General features: G+C 39.4%; 1 protein-coding gene across 1 annotated transcript; it reads left to right on the top strand.

Moving 5' to 3' along the window:
• Positions 1–626: 626 nt before the first annotated feature.
• Positions 627–18804, top strand: si:dkey-178e17.1 (tricarboxylate transport protein B, mitochondrial). Its single transcript, XM_063896273.1, has 9 exons — positions 627–938; positions 9173–9280; positions 10532–10631; positions 14101–14239; positions 14916–15000; positions 15157–15261; positions 16161–16276; positions 16390–16463; positions 16935–18804. Exons 1-9 carry the CDS (start codon positions 827–829, stop codon positions 17047–17049), a joined length of 954 nt encoding a protein of 317 aa, XP_063752343.1. The 5' UTR covers positions 627–826; the 3' UTR covers positions 17050–18804.
• Positions 18805–20464: the final 1660 nt, after the last annotated feature.

Genomic DNA, 20464 nt, shown 5'->3' with positions numbered 1-20464 from the left:
TAGTGTTGGCGCATTTAAAAAAAAATGTTTATATACCTTCACATCTGGGGTAACAATAACAAGCTATTTGTTGGGTTCAGTTTTGGGTTTCTGGAGGTGCGAACAGCTGGGAACATTAATGCCAAGGTTTCTGTTGCCGCACCCTTTGTCCATCTCTTGCTGGAATGACATTTTGGTAACCAAGCTGCCAAGACCTGATTGATGGTTGCTGTGTCTCTTTGTTCAGAGGGGGTGTGGTCGGGCAGTCTCGACCTATCACTTGCTGCTGTTGGGAAAACCCGGAAGGTTTTGGTAGTGAAGACGTAATAACAGGGGAACCCGATTTTATTCTCGCTGTCTGAGCTGCATTTAAATGGTAATGCATACACTGAGAGGCTGCGCCCCGCCCTTCTTCTGTGGTGGAATAAAGGTGGCCGGTCTCCTCTCACCCTGTGACCCCTGTCAGTCATACTACAGGCTTGGTGGTTGTTAAAATTCACTCGTGTACACGCGGCAGATACGGAGAATACGCTCCGGCCGCGCCTCCTTCCTTCCGGGTTGCATTGCTCTCCTGCGCGCTTCTGTGGCGATACAGCGTTACCATGGCTACACATGGCTAATATTGTCTATAGAAGATCTCAACTTCCTTGATAGTCCTGGTGTACGCCCACCGTCAGTAGATCAGCTGGATGCACCGCGCGTCACCAGTATCAGAAGCGCACCAGACAGCATCCGTCCATGTGTTGCGCGCTCCAGCCTACTTAGAAAACAAACTGCAAGCTACCTAATTGAAGAAAAACCTCACAATAGTAGACTTCTAGATTGTACTGTTCATTTCCCCGTCGGCATGCAGGGAAGAGGCACATATATCAACCCTTTCCCCAGACCCCGGTGTCTGGCGGCCGCGGCTCCGGCGGGGAAAGCGAAACTAACCCACCCGGGGAAAGCCATCCTGGCAGGTAAGTTCATTAATTGTCAAGCGGAAAAGTCGGACAAAATGTCACTGGTTACAATGCCAGGTGAATATTATTGCAATTATTGTTGAAGATAGTCATAATTTGTGAAATTGTGTGTTTGGTTTAAAGAGTGCAACAATAATGCTCTAAAAAGATATATAATAAGGGCAAACCATTAAAACTGCGAAGAGTTAGTTAATGGTAAATGCATGTAGTCACACCATAAGAATGGGAAGTAAGGTCAACCATTTTTTTTTTTTTTTTTTGCACAAACACGTTTTAATTTGTAAAATTAGAATCGGGATGTTAGATTGCTCATGGCTGTTTTGGACTCGGTTTGGCTGCACGAATTACATCCAAGGCGTTTCTCTTCCTTAATGACACGTTTCACTAGTTAGTGGAGCTGCACAGAGGAAGTGAGTGAGAGCTGCACAACTTGTTTCTCAAGATAAAGGATGAGCTGTAAAACGAAGTATGTTAACAGAGTTACTAGATTTTCTTGCAAAGTGAGACGCTGACCCCATGACCCTTGAAACAATTGTAAAAGATAATTATTTTTGAGAGCTTATTGCCCCAAGACAAACAAGACACTAGTTTTCTTACTGACATTGCCATAGGCAGATCTTACCTGCTGCACTGATGTGATTGTATCCATCTAATCTACAGATCACCTCCAGTGCACTTAACATAATGGTATAAGAGTGGTTTGATGCATGCAGCAGTGTAGGGGACACTCTCTCCTGAGACCAGAGCCATTTAAACAATGTCTCAGGTATGAATGTGAGCCAGAGGACAGACCTTTAATGTTGAGCTTTTCTCTTGATCATATGATTTTCAGACTTTTCCTGGAATTGTAAATTTGAATATACATTTTTTTTTTGAGACATCTACAACATAAATCTCTTCCATATAATAAAAACCTTGTTTTGGTTTAGATAATTGTATATGATCAAAAGGTTCCTGTGCAGATAATGAATGGACCTCATAGTTGGATTATTTTCTCAATACCATCAATCTTTACCAGAAAATATTACCTCAATGCTTTATTCCACCGCAGCAACAATATTGTTACAGTTGAACAGTTCATCAATTACATTTTGAATAAGGGGTATACTCTATATTCAATAAAATGACATACCTAGAGAGTGACCAGAGTTTCTTAGTTTGACTGCTTAAAACCCCCCTACATAATTTGTATATAATATGAAACTGAGGAATAAAACAATCTATGAACTGAAGCTGCAATAGCAATAGCAACACATATTAGGTTAAACATTTGAACAGACCTATTAATTTACTTTTTCGTTTAGCACCACTTCAGCTGATGCTTGTTTTAGCCATACCTGTGATTCATCAGTTTATCCCCGCTGAGGTTCAGACCTCCCCCCCTGTGTTGATGATCGGGTGCAGCAGATCCGTTGATAAAGCGCTTCGCAGAGATGCCGCTGTATTAAGGCCACATGCTGATATTTGCTGCACTCTGTTGATTTCAGTCTTGTTTTCTGGCACCAGATACATCCTGAATATTGTATTGTTTTGAATTAATTCATTTTGATTGAAGATTGTAAACAAACAATTTTAGGCGTGCATCTAACACTTCAGTTTTCTTCTGAAACAATTTAACATTATATATATGAGAAAGAAAAGCATACAATCTTACATTTATTATTATTTGCTTGAAAATGACTAATAATTTATTTATCAATTATTCCTTTAAACTCTGTGTGCATACATGCTCAGTGTTGTCATATCATACTGTATGTTAACAGTAACATACATGCTGCTTTGTTGGGTGCTGTAAAATGAGCGATATTTGAAATGCCCCTTTCAATTTAGATTTAATTTCATGTTTACATGGTGTAGCACACAGGCAACATATACCATAGCATACAAAATGATAAAAAATAGCTCCTAACAGGAATAAAGAGCAACATAAATTCAAAATGTGATATATTTGACATTACAGACTGTCTAAATTTCCATCAAAGCCTATATCTACCTCTGCTTTTTATCTCATAGTCACAAATATGTGTATGTGATGTAGCCTACCGTATGTATTCATATGATAGGTACTTTAATTCAAAATAAAGATCATGCTCTAATGTATTTTGGAACTTGTTATCCACTCAAAGATATTCAAAGAGGACTATAACATATACAAACAACTGTTGCATCATTTTTTATGTGGAACATGGTTGTTACAAAGAGAAAAGCGTCTCCTCTACAGTCTTGACTCGTATCGCCCTGTCAGCCACCATGGAATGGAAATGTGGCTGTGGTGAGACCTTTCCCTTCCCCCTTCAGTCCTGTGCAGCCTGATTGACTTGAAATGGCCCAGTGTTGCTCCCGGTGTCTGTCCAGTTTTGCAACAGCAGCATGATTTCACTCTCTCTGTCTCAATACTTTGAACCCTCTGACTACTCCCGATAAGGAAAACATTGATTAATCACTGTTTTTCAAAGATTTTGGAAATGAAAGTGTGTGTCAGTTTGAGTAGTTTAATGATAGTGCATTATTGGTATGACTCAGCAGTAGATTAACTGTCTTTTGGAGTCTATCCTAAGATGTCGCCCATCAAAAAGCGTGGCTGATAGTTCACAATGTCTCGATACCAATACTTCTCAATCATCTGTAGCAGTGCATAAATCCAAATGACATGTCTCAGTGTTGTGACATGCTAATGCTACTTTAAATGTATCTATCATGCTTAGCAATGTCTGTGTGGAGAGAGCGAGCCTCACGCACATGCCCGAAGGCTCTGAGTAGAAAAAGCAAGAAGTAGAAGGTCAGAGCCTAATGGATTAAAGATCCCACATAGACAGTGGTTGAGGAGGATGGGTGCACATTCCCAAAGCTTTTAGAGGTCTGTGAGCTCTCGGCTAGTTCAAGTCTTCTCTCCACAGCCAGTGGTGATGACTGAAGTTTAGACAAGGAAGTAGGGAGAGCTTTATCTGTGTGAGGCCTGAGGGAGAGAGGGCGCTCTAAATGGGTCTCTGGTACTGATTCGCTGTCTGCCGTGCATTCATACACTGTTCCATTGTGGCATTCATCTATTAACCCTCGGAGCAACACTTAGAAAGCAGAGGGATGGAGGGGGAATGAAAGTATTTTTATTATTATCATGATAGATTTGATTCTCCACTGAGAAAGGCGTGTTTTTATTTCACTTTTCCTGCTCTCTTTTCGTCTCCTCCGTCTCTCTCTCTGGCCTCTGGGCAGCCTGTTAAATTTTCTGAGTGGTTGTCTCCTCTCAGGCTCAGAGGGCTTGTCAAACTGAACGCTTATTCCATGTTTCCTCGCGTCACAGGTGACGCACACTGTCTCCTCCCCTTCCCTGTACTGATGCCTGCACACTCTGAGTACCACAAGCTGCTAGATGATAAATTACAGTGCACCCCTCTCAACCCCCCCCGCTCGCTGTAGCCTGTCAGCTTCATGTTGTTGGTGTTATGCAGCAACAAAAACAAATAGGTGTGCGGAAATTAGCACAGTAATTTAAAATATATTAGGCCCATGTGACTGCTGACTTAATAATACATTATTAGTTTCTTAATTGCGTTTGAGAATGTCTTTGAGCTTCATTACCGCACCACATGGATAGTTTTAGATGGTTGCCTCATCGTTTTCACCAAGAGACCGAGAGTTTCAATATTTTTTTCTCTTTCAATTAGCCACTGGTTTTAATTGATGTCACTATTATGTAGAGAAACTAGGATCCTTGTTTGATAGAATCAATCAGGATTGTCGAGTATTTGCTATAATTTGTCAAAGTTATATAACCACAGCAGACTAATTCATTTTAAAGTAATTATCTTAGTCAAACACTTCGTAGATTTGAAAGATGGTCGCCCAACAACCATCTTTTAAAGGCCTCAAAGTGTTCTCTATCTGCTTCCTACTGAGTGATATAGAAGATTTTTAGAGAATTTTGACCAAAAATAGTTGCCTTATGAATTAGTTCAATGTTTTAATGCATGAAGATCTAACTTAACTTGGGCAATATGATGAAGCAGACTGAATATACATTACTGTATGTTGCATAATAATCTCAAACCTCAATGTGAGAAACAAAAATGTATGGAAAAGTATGGAAAAGCCGATAATGTTATTCTTTATCTGGTAAGAGCCTTGCTGCTTTGTCTACGACTGTACTCAGTATCAGAATAACCTGTGGGCAGTAGCCCCGTTCATGTAAATCAGTGAACAATCTGCATGCTGCAGTTAAAACAGTTCCTCTGTAAAATTAATCAGCATCCTCCCAGTAATTAATCATCAGTGGAGCATTAGGGAGTGTTGAGCAGGACAGAGGAAGGCTTAAAGGCCAGACGTCAGATGAATAATTCTTTTCATGTTTTGCTCTGGGCAAAACAGGAATATGACGGCTCTCTTATTAGGACACCTCATGTTTGAAGTACATCAGTCCTCTGGCTATGTTCTTCGTTTGGACTGGAGATATAGACTTAATAACATCTTCTCCCTGACTCCAGAGAATTTAAAGGAATCTAAATAAGGAACATCTGGATGAATAATAAATAGATTATGCAGGAAAACTGCTTATTAATCTGCTGGTTCATACACCAAAACACACACATACAATAGATACATACACACTGTTGACTGTTGGGATAAGTTTTAAAGTCTTAGAAGAACATGAAGTCACTGAAAAAGTGTGTGGTTTTTTGCAACACTGCTTTAAAAACATTTATCTTAAGGAAAATTAAGTACACATTTTCGAAACTGCCACATTCAAACTCCATGCTAGATTGTCAGATGATCCAAACTTTTTTTTTTCTTGTGGACCAGATGTGTTGGATGCTCATTAGAATCACTGCAGCAGGCAGGACAAGATTTCAGAGACAGTTCCTCCCTGTCAGCTGGCGGCCTCTGTGTCTCTCTGTGCTGTGAAAAAGTGGCAATGAAGTTGTGTCTGTGTGCAGCATGCATCAGTAGATATGTGCGGAAATATGTATACACACATACAGTATAATTAAGTATATGCTGTTGGATGGATTGTAGTGAAATGTATAGAGATTTGTGGCCCAGAGGATGTTCCTGTAAACTTCTCCTCAAGTGTCGCTAGCAGGTTGACATTTTCGTTATTTGTAATTGAAATCTTAGCAGTCATTAGATGGATTGCTGTAAAAGTTCTTAAAAATGTCCATTTGGCTGAGGGGATGAACCTCAATGTTTTTGGTGATCCCCTGACTTTTCGTTCATCTTGGTTTTAATGTGACTCTTGTGCACAATGCCAGGTTCATAAAGCAATGTTTTCTTCAAGTTTGGTATGGAAGAACTGTATTAAAGCATCTGTGGGTAATATGTGAATGCTCACAGGGAGCCAAGCCATATCACCCAACATCAGTAGCTCAATTACATTCATGTTGCTGAATTGAAACAAATCCCTGTAGCAACATTTGTGTGGAAAGTATTTTCTCCAGTTGAAAGAAGCTTTAAAAGCAGCTTTTTAATACCATTGAAATAGTATTTGATTTGAATAGTTTGATTTTCAAATACAGTTGTTATGTTCCCATCTGAAGGGTTGCTCGAACTATAAAGCCACAGTGTTACCTCCTATATGTTTTTCAAACTGCTGCTTAGCTTGAGTTAGTTTCCAGTCTCCGAAGAATCTGTAGAAGCAGGCTCCCGCCTCCTCTGGGCTCTGAATATTGCTCATGCCTTTTCTATTTCTTGTCGTGTAATAGAGAGTGTCAAGGATCTATGTGGATGTATCGATTTTATGACACAGTGTTGAGAAGTGTTGCTGTGAGATTAAGGAGAGAGGAAAGAAGGTGCTGCTCATAGAATTGGAAGGAGAGGGAGTCTATTTGTGAAAATAAGGATTAATGACCATTTTGTTCATGTAACCCACGTTTGGCACCTGCACAGGAATCATTTTGGGTGTCATCTGTAAATGTGTGTGTGTGTGTGTGTGTGTGTGTGTGTGTGTGTGTGTGTGTGTGTGTGTGTGTGTGTGTGTGTGTGTGTGTGTGTGTGTGTGTGTGTGTGTGTGTGTGTGTGTGTGTGTGTGTGTGTGTGTGTGTGTGTGTGTGTGTGTGTGTGTGTGTTCGTTCTGAATGCAGGTAGCAAAATGAACTAGAAGACAAACAAACTGCCTCTTCACCACAGGGGCTGTGTTTCTGAGGAGGATTGATTGTGTGTGTGTGTGTGTGTGTGTGTGTTGCTGAGTCGCCGCCCATGAGTGATTGCTGCTTGGTTTGTAGCGTTATACTGGCTGCACAGATGAATGAGGTTTATTGTTTCCTCTTCTCTGAGGTACACTGAACCACTGATACGGGTTCCGAGACTGGAATGGAGCATTGCAAAGCTCATGGGATTTATTTTGCGCCTTAGCCTCCTTACACTTACTTACAACTCTGTTAGGATTAAAAGAATTACATATCACTGGCATGGCGATTAAAGTGCACGTGTGTGTGTGTGTGTGTGTGTGTGTGTGTGTGTGTGTGTGTGTGTGTGTGTGTGTGTGTGTGTGTGTGTGTGTGTGTGTGTGTGTGTGTGTGTGTGTGTGTGTGTGTTTGATCACATGAATGTCATGATTCAGCTTAGTGTTGCTCAGTTTTGTATCATTTAGGGATGATTATTTTGATCCAGGTAAAATTTAAGATGGATAATTAGGAATTAATAATTGTGCGCTGTCGTACTCAGATGTTAGAGGACCATATTTATTTAGGAAAAAAGTAAACCAAACCAAATTATAAAAAACTACATTTTTAATAAAAACACACATTCTATATATTTCATATATCATGCTTTGAATCACACAATTTCAATATTAGAATTTGGCCCTTTTAGAATTTGGCCGCGATAAGACTATATTGAGATAAATGACGCTAAATGATTTTGTTAGATAAGTGTATGGCCTTAATTAAAAGCCATTTTCCTTATTGATTTTCCTGATTAAATCAGCCAAGGGGGGTGCAGACAAAGAGAACAGGATGAGTCAGATGCTTTTAAGGCTTGAGAAAAACTGAGATGTCCCTTATGCAAAAGGCCACGAGTAATATCAACTGTTATGTTCATTTAGTGTTATCCAAACTTTTGGTATTTACTTTGAATTGTAATGCCATCTTTTTATAGTCCTTTCCTGTGTCCTGGGTTAAATATATGTTTTTTATCTTAAGTGGAGGCTCTGCTTTTAGGTGTCACAGGGATAAAGGTTTTGTTGACAACAGTGACATGTGACGAGTGAAAAACTGCAGAGCTAAATTTCTCACATGCATGTTTAAACCGTAAGAAAAAACACTGTCTATTAAAAGCATCTGAGCTACTATTTTTTCTCCCAAAACATCTCAAGTGGTAATTCCCAAAAACAGATAGAAACCCACTTCCTGTTGAGTCTGATTGGGACATATTTAGACTGTACATGGGACAGAAAGGCATTTCAGTTTTTTATGTCTCGTTTTCTGTCCAATACACATTATGTACAGTAAAATATTCCTCGTAATTTTTGTTTTGTACAGGTGGGGGGGAGACATGTCTATGTGTAACCACCCTGGTCTGTGTGTATCTCTTGCCCAGTACGCTTGTATGCATGTGTCATTGAGTTAATGGAGGGTCTTGGCCTGGGTAATGGAGCCCCTCCCTTCAGCCTGGGCTGATAATTAAATTAATGTCAGCCCTCTTTTCATCCTCCCTCCCGTCCTCGTGACTCACTGTGTTGTGCATTGGCTTCGCTTTTGGACACTTGTTCTCATCCACTCAACTCATCCACTGTGCTGGTTTCAGGCAGAACTGTTACACACGCTTATTCATTCAATTCTTTATTTCCTTTGTTTTAGTGTATTTTCATCTAGACATACTAATATTTTGGAGGCAGATACATTATCTCACACAATCCTTTCCTCTCGTCTCAAACAGCACAGGCGCTGGGTAGTTTAGCCGGAGTAGGAACAGTTGATTTATATTTTCTCTGCTCGTTACTCTTCCTCCCTCAGCTGATGCGCTTTTAATGTTTATGCAGGGAAAGCCATTTGTGGAGTCTCTGTAATGATCCATAACGTAATGGCACATCCCTGCAATTCATAAAGGCGACAGGGAACTGAATCAGGCTTTCTTAGGCTGCAGCCAGGCAGCATGGTATGCTAAGTTTAGGCAATATGTCAACAAAGCGTCCTCTTCCTTCTTGGGCATTAATGTTTGTTCACATTAAAGTTAGTTTATACCTATTCTTTGTGTTCCATATTTAATAAATATCTGCTCTGATTTTCTTTTTTTTTCAGGGGGTATTGCAGGTGGCATAGAGATCTGCATCACCTTCCCAACAGAGTATGTCAAGACGCAGTTACAGCTGGATGAGAGGGCTAATCCACCCAAATACAGAGGAATAGGTGAGTTGTAGTTTACCTACCTACCTACCTACCTACCTACCTACCTACCTACCGACCGACCGACCGACCGACCGACCGACCTACCGACCTACCGACCTACCTACCTACCTACCTACCTACCTACCTACCTACCTACCTACCTACCTACCTACCTACCTACCTACCTACCTACCTACCTACCTACCTACCTACCTACCTACCTACCTACCTACCTACCTACCTACCTACCTACCTACTACCTACTACCTACCTACCTACTACCTACCGACCGACCGACCGACCGACCGACCGACCGACCGACCGACCGACCGACCGACCGACCGACCTACCTACCTACCTACCTACCTACCTACCTACCTACCTACCTACCTACCTACCTACCTACCTACCTACCTACCTACCTACCTACCTACCTACCTACCTACCTACCTACTACCGACCGACCGACCGACCATCTATCTATCTATCTATCTATCTATCTATCTATCTATCTATCTATCTATCTATCTATCTATCTATCTATCTATCTATCTATCTATCTATCTATCTATCTATCTATCTATCTATCTATCTATCTATCTATCTATCTATCTATATCCTACAGTATATTCAGTACTTCATCGTGTCTCTGTGTTTCTCTCAGGAGCTCATTATCTAATTACCCATCATCCCCAGGTACATTAGGGATTCTGGCAGGCTGTCGCTGCGCTTGTTTATATGACTTAGAACAGACCGTTGCACACCCACCATCAACGCACACACACACACACACACACACACACACACACACACACACACACACACACACACACACACACACACACACACACACACACACACACACACACACACACACACACACACACAGGAAGTGTTATATTGGCTACAGCTCTGAGGATAGGAGACCCTGCTAATGAGTGCTCGAGACAGCTGTTGCTTCTCTGCTCAGTCATGCATTTGGCTAACTAGCAGAACTTTGATAACTGGACTTGGAGACATCTCCAATAGTCAGACACAACATTCAAAGTAGAAACTAAAAGATTTGGTTGTAAACCGCCTTTGGATCAGCCAAAAAGTGAAGGACAGATGTATCTCTTTTGGTGTAAGGGCCGTTCCATACCAAAATGCACAATTAACTTATTAAAAAATGTTTCACTACAATAAAAGAAGAAGATAGAAGATGGACCTATATTTAATAACTGGCTAACTCGAAGAATCTCAAAAAATAAAAAGAATGTTTTCTTCCTGCAGGGGACTGTGTAAAACAGACAGTACAGGGTCACGGAGTCAAAGGGCTGTACAGAGGACTCAGCTCACTGCTGTATGGATCCATACCCAAATCTGCTGTCAGGTGAGTGAAATAACTAAAAGGTTTCTGAAATATTTACTTTAGCACATTTACAATAAATATATACAGTAGTCACTTGGTTAAATTTGCGACATAAATTTCTACCTATGTAGAGTAGCTTAAATTATAAAACCCATATTTTATTACATTTATGTATGATCTAATAAATATGTGTGCAGTAAAGGCTGGAATAAAATGAGCACTTTTAGCTGTGCTGTTGTGATCTTTTACCTGGAAACACTAACTCACACATTCCAATTATTCTGGTCCATTACCCACAATGCAAGGCATAAATGCCAAACTAGCCTTCAGTATAATTACATTATTCTCTTACAGCAATGACATTTATCTTCAGACAGGGGAGCACATTGCTGTGCCTGTCTGCTCACACACATGTTGCACAAAAATAAGTCAGACGCTTTTATTGCCACAGTTCTTTGTTCCCCATTTCATTATTTCGCTCCTTCTCTGTTCTTTCTTTCTTTCTTTATTGTGATTGTTTATGTGTGTGTGTGTGTGTGTGTGTGTGTGTGTGTGTGTGTGTGTGTGTGTGTGTGTGTGTCTGTGTGTGTGTGTGTGTGTGTGTGTGTGTGTGTGTGTGTGTGTGTGTGTGTGTGTGTGTGTGTGTGTGTGTGTGTGTGTGTGTCTGGGAGGGGGAGGGGGAGGGGGAGGTTTGGGTTATGATGGGACTAGCCCTGCTGGACTTGTCTGTCCATCAAACAGACAGGTCCAGCCAGGCGGAGCGTTGATGCCACTCAAAGACAGGCAGGGTCTCAATAGGGGAACTGAGATAGAGACTTGTGTTTGTACTCTGTCAATGTGTGTGTGTGTGTGTGTGTGTGTGTGTGTGTGTGTGTGTGTGTGTGTGTGTGTGTGTGTGTGTGTGTGTGTGTGTTTGATCACATGAATGTCATGATTCAGCTTAGTGTTGCTCAGTTTTGTATCATTTAGGGATGATTATTTTGATCCAGGTAAAATCAAAGATGGATAATTAGGAATTAATAATTCACATGTCGTACTCACATGTTAAAGGACCATGTTTATTTAGGAAAAAAGTAAACCAAACCAAATTATAAAAAACTAAATGTATGTGTGTGTGTGTTTCCAGAATCTCACTGGTTTCCTCTGAGGAATTATGGCATGGAATAGTAGAGAGGTTTAGAATATGTCTTGGTTCTGCTCTGCTTTTCAGATTATATTGACTAAAAAATGCATATGAGTTATACAATGATAACCTGTTGCTTGCTAGTTGTACACATAAGAACTTACTAACTTATTATTTCTTTGAGTTTTTAGTAATCATCTTATGATTTTGTCTTTATTTGGTGTGTAACGATCCCCATTATGCAGCCTACTGTTGGCATCAGCTTCCTTTAGAGTGGTTTACAATATTTTATACTTCTATATTTACTAAAAGTCCTTACTGAATTAGGGAAGAGGGCGTTTAATTATGCTGCTCCTGTGACTTGGAAAAAGCGGCAAAATGAGCTGAAACTCAGAGAGCTGGTTTCTTTAAACAGACTCAAAGCAACTTTCAATGATTTTGAACCAGGCCGCTGTGTCTGTGAATACTTTGGCTGAACTTGCTGTATGATTGTGTTGTGAATGTGTGTTTTAAAATGGTCTGTAACTGTGCTGTTACTGTACCTATCTTGGGCCAGTACACTCTTGAAAAAGAGATTGTTAATCTCAATGAGAACTATCCTGGATAGATAAAGGTAAAAGTAAAAATAAATAAATAAAATGCTGTCCTGTGCCTGTAAAGCACTTGGAAATACCTCTGTGTATAAGTGCAATATAAATAAATGCCTTCCTTTTAATTTATTTAGAGCAAACACGAAAAACACAGTTACAAACGTTGAACATGACAGAGAGATTTAAAGCCTTTACGATGGAAGCAGTTACATTTAGATTTATTGAAAATACCATGGCACTTTGATTGAACATCACTTCTCCTGAGTCGCCTGTTCGATATGTTCCCTTCTTACTTTCTCTAGCATCCTTCCCCTCCCCCTGAATATCGCTACTTTCCTCTTCAACCCTCTTTCTCCCCCATCCCATTAACTGATTGCCTGTGCACCATCGTGCATCACATCTCCTGCTTGAGGTATCAGAAGGACAGACAAGAGAGCCTTTGACCTTTTCCTCCCCTTAACCCTTCATCCACATTTACATCTTGCCCTTGTCTGCCCGGCTTCCTTTATTTCTTTCCTTTTCAGTCTCCAGCCGGCTCTTTTCTCTCTCCTTTACCTCCTCTTCTCATCAGCACAACTGACCTTGTAGAAAGACCCACTAATGAAGATTTGGCAGCGCTGTCCAGAATGACTCATCTCCGACTGTGAATGTCGGCCAAAACGCAATGTGTCACATTTGAACGGTGAAGTTTAGTCCACTTGTTAAATGGGGAAAGGATTATTCGGAGAGTAAATTGGCACAGGAGCAGGCCTGACAGTAGCATATTTCTCTCCAGCAGCTTTTAACCAATAGTATTTGTTTCACAAGGTTAGGCATTAAGTGCACCGCCATCTCAGTGCAGCATTAGTACAATTTTTCATATTTTATTCTCTTCAAAGCCAGAACACTATTTGACGAGAGCCAAGATTTATTTTCATGTGTTGTATGTTTGGGTTCAACAGTAGGAGTCAGTTAATTGCGTAGTCTTAGGGAACCAAATGTGTGCATGGAGAGAGAGGAACAGATGTGGAAAGTTAATGAGTAGAGGAAAATGTTCAAATAAAAAAGCAGATGGGAGAAAGGCACTTAGACGGGTATAGGAGATGAATCCTGTGATGACGGCAGGTAGATGGTTAAAGCAGACTAAGAAACGTCAGTGGGGAAAACAAAGCATTCATCAAGGCCAAGTGTCTGTCCTCCCCCGCCCTTTTGCTAAATGTACCGGGCAGCATCCTCCCTTCTCTACAATTCAATTTCTTCTATAAATAACCTTTCTTGCAAAGGACTTACTGGCACAACATTTTCTGATTGCAGTGATACATAAAACGCACCTGTGTCTCTGTCGCTCTCTCTGGGCTGGACTCCATGGCAGCTGTTGCTCTTCACTCTTTGGTTACTGAGACACCATTTTATTGGTGCATCGTTAATTAGTGTCAAGTAAGCTAAGGACAATAAACTAAAAGCTGACATCACATTCTGAAATTAGTCAGGAAGATTTTTGCCCTGGGGTGCTTCGCCTGTGGTTATAATTTAACAATAAATCTATGAGTGGAAACATCCTCATGTACTTCCGGACCCCTGCTGACGAGGTGCAGGCTAATTATCTACTGTGTCCTTTTTTCACATGCTAGAGGTGTATTAGTAATGTCTAAGCACAAAAACATTCTGTTATTTTTGCGTGTTCTGTATGTTTTATTTTATAAATGTACTCTTTTCTTGATCATTTTTACAAACACTGGATTGTGATCTTGGGTGACGTGTCCCATAATACCTTGCTTGCTCTCTTCTGTCCATTCAGGTTCGGGGTGTTTGAGTTCCTCAGCAACCGTGCGAGGGATGAGAACGGTCGACTGGACAGCACCAAGGGCCTGCTGTGTGGGCTCGGAGCCGGGGTCCTGGAAGCTGTTTTAGTGGTGTGTCCCATGGAAACTGTTAAGGTATGTTACCACCTGATTTATCGTCCCAGAGGGACATTTGATTTCACAGCCACTACACAGAAACACACAGTTATATGTTTAACAACAGACAAATAGCAACAGATGGATATACACAGGACATCATGCTGATAAAGACAGTACAAACTATCTTATTGTGAAAATTCATTCAATTTTCCCTTTGACAACAGTGTCAGCAAGGTTAATCTGATATTTTAGAAAGAACAAAACTCCAGCTGAAGCTCCATTTCATTGTTCTGTATCTCCGACCAGATGGAAGTAATGTGAAGTTTTGGTTTAAGGGATGATCACTCTCATTAAGCATTTAGGGGATATTTGTGATCCACAGAATAAGCATGCTTTTTTCCCTTAGACTTTCCTAAATATAACATCTGTTACATTTCTGAAACAAATCTCAGGACATTCATGCCCAACCAAGCAAAGGAAGTGAGCAGCAGACACAAGTGATAACACTTTTCTCAGTTTATTGTAGTAGAATTGTTTGATAAACATGGTGTCTGTCTGTGCACATTCCCAGTATTCTTTTAAAGTGTATTTAATGGAATGCCAGGCTAAACATTTGTGCCGCTTTTATCACCTTGTGTGTCTCCTTTCTGAAAAAAAGCAAAGCAACAGTTCCTGTTTTGATTAACCTTGTTTGTTTTGTTTATCTCTGAAGGTTAAATTCATTCATGACCAGACATCAGCCAACCCGAAATACAAGGGCTTCTTCCACGGTGTCAGAGAGATTATCAATGCCCAAGGTAAACACCAGCTTCAATGCATGTAGCTCAGCTGACATCTACGGGTCAGACTGGGTAATGCAGCTGAAAACATAACGTTATTAAAACATTGGCACCCAGATGTTGTTTATCAAATACAAGAGCATTACAAATGTACCTACTTATCATGCCTTCTAGGAATTAGAGGGACATACCAGGGTCTCACTGCCACAGTCCTTAAGCAAGGCTCCAACCAAGCCATTCGATTCTATGTGATGACCTCTCTCAAGAACTGGTACAAAGGTCAGTGTGCATCAATATGTACTGTGTGTGTTTGTCTGTTTATAAGTGTGAGAGTAATTTAAAAGACCAATACTGCTGATGGTTTAAGAAATGAGTTGAGATATGTGTTAAAGTAGCTCCTCTATAATGGTTTAGCTTATACACTTTCCTGATGAAGCAGAAGTCTTGCTGCAAAGAAAATGCAAGCATACAGACTGGGACTGGGAACTGGGGAATGTTGGGCTTTGGTCATAATTGATTACAAAATATTACAACTTATTTTGAAATAAGTAACCATGAAAAAGTGCGTTAAATGGACATTGGCAAGGATTACTTAATTACATTTTGATTACACCTTTATTGAATACGATGTTTCGTAATGAACCATACTATCACTTTAAATAACATGCCGTCCCACATGGTGAGGATTCAATCAGTTCACCAGCATGTTTTCCCAGTATTGTTAGGAATAGGATAATTTGACTAGACCAACTTTAAATGCTGCAAATCATTTGTATTGAACATTTTTTTAAAGCGAAAGGTCAAAGTTTTGAGGCTGCATCCATTTTATTCAAGTTAAGGTGCATATTTTAAATAATTGATTTTGAAGTTATGAGCAATCATTTAAAAAATGATTCATGTTAGATTATATTCCGTTGTTTCCGAATGGATTATAATATATATAACAAAAATGTCCATGTAATTTGAATAAAAAAATGGAATTATTTTCAAAATGTTCTGACCCAGCAATAGTATAGTATAGTATGAATGTTATTCTGCATAGTGTATGGAATTGGGACACAGCTATCTGAGGTGCAAAAAGTAACTACAGCACACACCCAGCTGAGGTGTACCAGGACTGAAATTGCATCTAGGCATTTGGTGTTACTGACTCCTTATGTTATCTGTCCTTTCCCCAGGTGACAACCCTAATAAAGCCATGAACCCCATTGTGACGGGAATGTTTGGAGCTGTAGCTGGAGCAGCCAGTGTCTTTGGAAACACACCACTAGATGTCATCAAGACAAGGATGCAGGTACGTTACTTGTTGAGAAAACACAGGTTTTTGTGTTCTTTGCTGCTTTTTAGTTGAAAGATGTCCTGTTGTCATTGATTAGAAATAACAATACTTTTCTTTTCTTTTCAAAGGGTCTGGAAGCACACAAATATAAAAGCACATTGGACTGTGGTTTAAAGATCATGAGACACGAGGGCCTGGCAGCGTGAGTACGCCTTCATTTTGGTTTATTTTTGCTTTGGTTTATAGAGTGAGGTGCACAGCAGGCTTTCATCCCCTCTTATCCAAGCTGCTTGATGCTTTTTAGGCTTGCTATTGTAAAAGCAAACACATATTGACTCTATTTCAACCCAGTTATTGATAAATATAACACAATATAATGTAAAGTATATAGTACATTGATTCAAAAATGTATTTTATCAGAATGAAACTCAGAAGTAGGATTTTTAAACAAGTCATATTTATCTAAAATGTATGTTTAACTCACAAAACATTTTCAATATGGCAAAGACAGTTATATAACATTAAATTAAACCATTTCATCTAATAAATTGAATTGAAATTTTGATTAGAATTTCATTCATGCATGTATAAATCATATACATATAATAAATATGTCTAACTTAAAAACAATGTTTTATAATCACCTCTCTCTCCTCTCTATGTCCACCTACAGTTTTTACAAAGGGACGGTTCCTCGGCTGGGCCGTGTGTGTCTGGATGTGGCCATAGTTTTCATCATATATGAGGAGGTGGTGAAGGTCCTGAATGGGGTCTGGAAGACGGACTGAGCCTCTGAATGTACAGTAAAGGGCGGCAGCTTCCTACTTTCCAGGCATCAGACACAGATCCCAGTTTTGCAGACCTCCTCCGCATTACAAAACCATCCGAAGAGGGGGTCAGACCGAGCCAAACTGAGATGAGTATCAAATGCTGACAGGAAGTGAAAGAGCTCATATAGATAGGGGGCCTTAGAAAGAGAGAAAGCCTGAAAAGAGTGTCGCCCACATCTGGGCAGCTGTTAGTATGCAGAGCTCTGCTGCATTAAAACAAGACATCTTATATCAAAGGTAGGATCATAAAATGATCCAAATCATCTTGAAATAGCATATCCTAGAAAGTCATCATGTCTCAATATTCAACAAAATGTCACTATTAGGGTCCACATCATGATTAATTCAAACATTGTTGAAAGAATATAAGCTTTTTTTCCAAGTTATCTGGTTAAATGTATTTAATCCTGCTTTGTAAAATACCCTCCTTCAGTGGAGAACATTGTTTCTCATCATTCACAGCTGCTTTACTCATGTTTACTGCGAGTAATGCATGTGTCATACTACATTTTCTTAAGTTAGATTTGCTCTCTGTGTCTACTTGTGCCTGTTTTTAGTCCAGAGGAGCTAGACTACAGCTGGCTGCAGTTAACAGTCACATATACTGCAGTTACTTCCATAACTTAGCCTTTAATAGAATGATTTTACAATTATAATATGCCAATTATTTTTATAAATTATAGATTCTTATTTAGTTTATAATCAGCATTATAGTTTTATTGTAAAGTATGATATATATTATTCTTGTGCCAAATGCCAAACCTGTTATACTATGAAAATATGTTCAGAATAGGAACATGCTAATGTAGCATAACAAGCTTAAATACAGAAGAGCAACTATTATGACTTATATTGTGACCTTCTTTATAAATGTATGTATTGAATGTTCGATATCTATATGGTTGAGATATGATGTGATGTTATCTTGGGTCACTGGTTGTTTCTGTGATCAGGTCTGGGTGTGAAGGTTTTTTAAGAGATTTGGAAAATATTATATTGCTGTATTTCATTGTGATTCTAAATGACCCAACGACAATAAGTCATAAAGACCGAGTAACCTCTGATCTGTTTTCTCTTTTAATGGAAGCACTACTGCTCATCAGGTCACTTGATGCATAGTTGTTTTCTTCTTGTGATAGATGCAGGTTTCATATCTTCCCTAATGAAATCGTTCCCAGATATTGGGACCTTGAAAATGAAAGAAGACACATTGTTAAACACATAAAATTAATATATTTTATATTTAAATGTAATGTATTTATATGAAGATTACTCACAATATATTTAAATCTATTTGCATTGGTGTTCTGTTTCTGTATTTCATTCAGGGTTAATTTGTATTTATCACTCATGTGCCTTTTGTTGTTCTGTTACACTGTGAATGCTACTTGAGGTAAATCCTAATTTATTATTATTAAAAATATTCATCTCTTATAACATCTTACCGACACAACAACTGAATGATAATGAAAACAGTCATGATCTATATGTATTAATGTAATAATTGAATATAAATACGGATGGGTTGTGTTTCACTATTTCTAATATAATGTTCATCATTTCTATCTTCATTTTCTCAGTTTGACCGAACAATGGTTGTGATTCTAACTGCCAAATATCCAAAACAAAATGTTAGTGTTATTGCAAATCAATGTACATGGAGGCTATGTGGTTCTTTATGATGAAGCTTGTGAATAAAAAGCATCCCCTCTATTTGTCTGTGCTAAATGTTCAGTTTTTTGTTTAGTAGGGGGCTTTCAAAACTCATTAAAAAAAGCATCTACAAACTTAAAAGCATTTGACTGTTATGTTTAGCTTCTCTATCCCTTGTTCATATGTTGTTCTACCCTTTTGGTAACAACAGATCACATTGGGACAAACTATGGCGGGCAGGTAGGAGAGGAATCCAACAGGGGATTCATTGTTCCATCCATCCAGTTTTGGCTAATGCTCATGTAGAGTAATGCAAATATCGCTCTCTTTCTCCCAAGCTCTCTCTCTCTCTCTCACTCACACACACACACACACACACACACACACACACACACACACACACACACACACACACACACACACACACACACACACACACACACACACACACACACACACACACACACACACACACATATATTGAATCTCTGGTGCCCCAGTGTTTGTTGTGAGAAGGAATGCACAGCTCGCTGCAGAAGATGGGAGGGAGGACAGCATGCATTGGACATTTTTGGCATGAATGAGGAAGTGAGGAAAGTGTGCTGAAATATTATCAACCTGTCAGTAGTGAAAATGGAGTCAACATTGTCTTAAGTAAAATTACAAAGTAACATTCAGGCAGATAGGCCCCAATTAAGAGACATATTAAACATTATTGTGATGATGTTATTTATATGTTAATGCAAAAAATCATTGTATTTTTTTCAGCTGTTAAAGGTGAGTGTTATTAAAACAAATTGAACAGCCTGATTAAATATGTAATATATCAAAAATATTGTATTTGTTGATTATACTTATTGAAATATAAAGCAGCATAATGCCTTTAAAAGTAAATTACTGAATTACTTTCTTAAATGTACAGGACAGTGGACAGTCTGTGGACATGCTGTGTGTGCAGCTCAGTTTATTGGACAATAACAAGTTAATACATATCTATAGACTCGGTGCATGGCAGAAGTTAAACAGTAGGTGGAGCTCTTGCCAGAGTCTCAATCACATATGTGGATCTTTCCCTCCCTACTATTCTGCCACTCACACACACACACACACACACACACACACACACACACACACACACACACACACACACACACACACACACACACACACACACACACACACACACACACACAGAGAGAGAGACAGAGACAACTCTCAGTGATGAGAGAGGCCTCCTTTCGATTCATATCTGTACAATAGGGCTTTATGAGAGGGGTCAAAGAAGAAAGAACCAACATCCCTTCATCCTAACATCATCAGTCCCTCCTCCTCTCTGCTGCCAGAAAGAGAATTGGGCCAAAATTGCCTAAAATCTCTCATCATCTTCACAGACATTAGCAATCTTTGAACTCCAGAGATGAAAAGTTTTGATCCCTGTTTTTCTGAGAGGAGTGGCTTCAAAGCTCTCCTACCTTTATTTTGCAACATGTGCCGTAGACTATACATACTAAAAATTCCCAAATCAAGTAGTTCTTACTTTTGTGTCACTGCATTTTTAAGATTGTATCATTATAATCTATTTTTAGTGGTGACCCTTTGTGACCTGACACAACAGCTTATGGCCCTAATGCCGAGTGAGTTAGCAGAACAGTATTATTCATTTTCCTCTGGAGATTTTTCAGAGCCTTGTGGATATTCTCTAGTCATCCTGTTATTCCTA

Source organism: Eleginops maclovinus, chromosome 12, assembly GCF_036324505.1.
Source record: "Eleginops maclovinus isolate JMC-PN-2008 ecotype Puerto Natales chromosome 12, JC_Emac_rtc_rv5, whole genome shotgun sequence".
Taxonomy (NCBI): Eukaryota; Metazoa; Chordata; class Actinopteri; order Perciformes; family Eleginopidae; genus Eleginops; species Eleginops maclovinus.
This window is presented reverse-complemented; position numbering and strand designations above follow the sequence as displayed.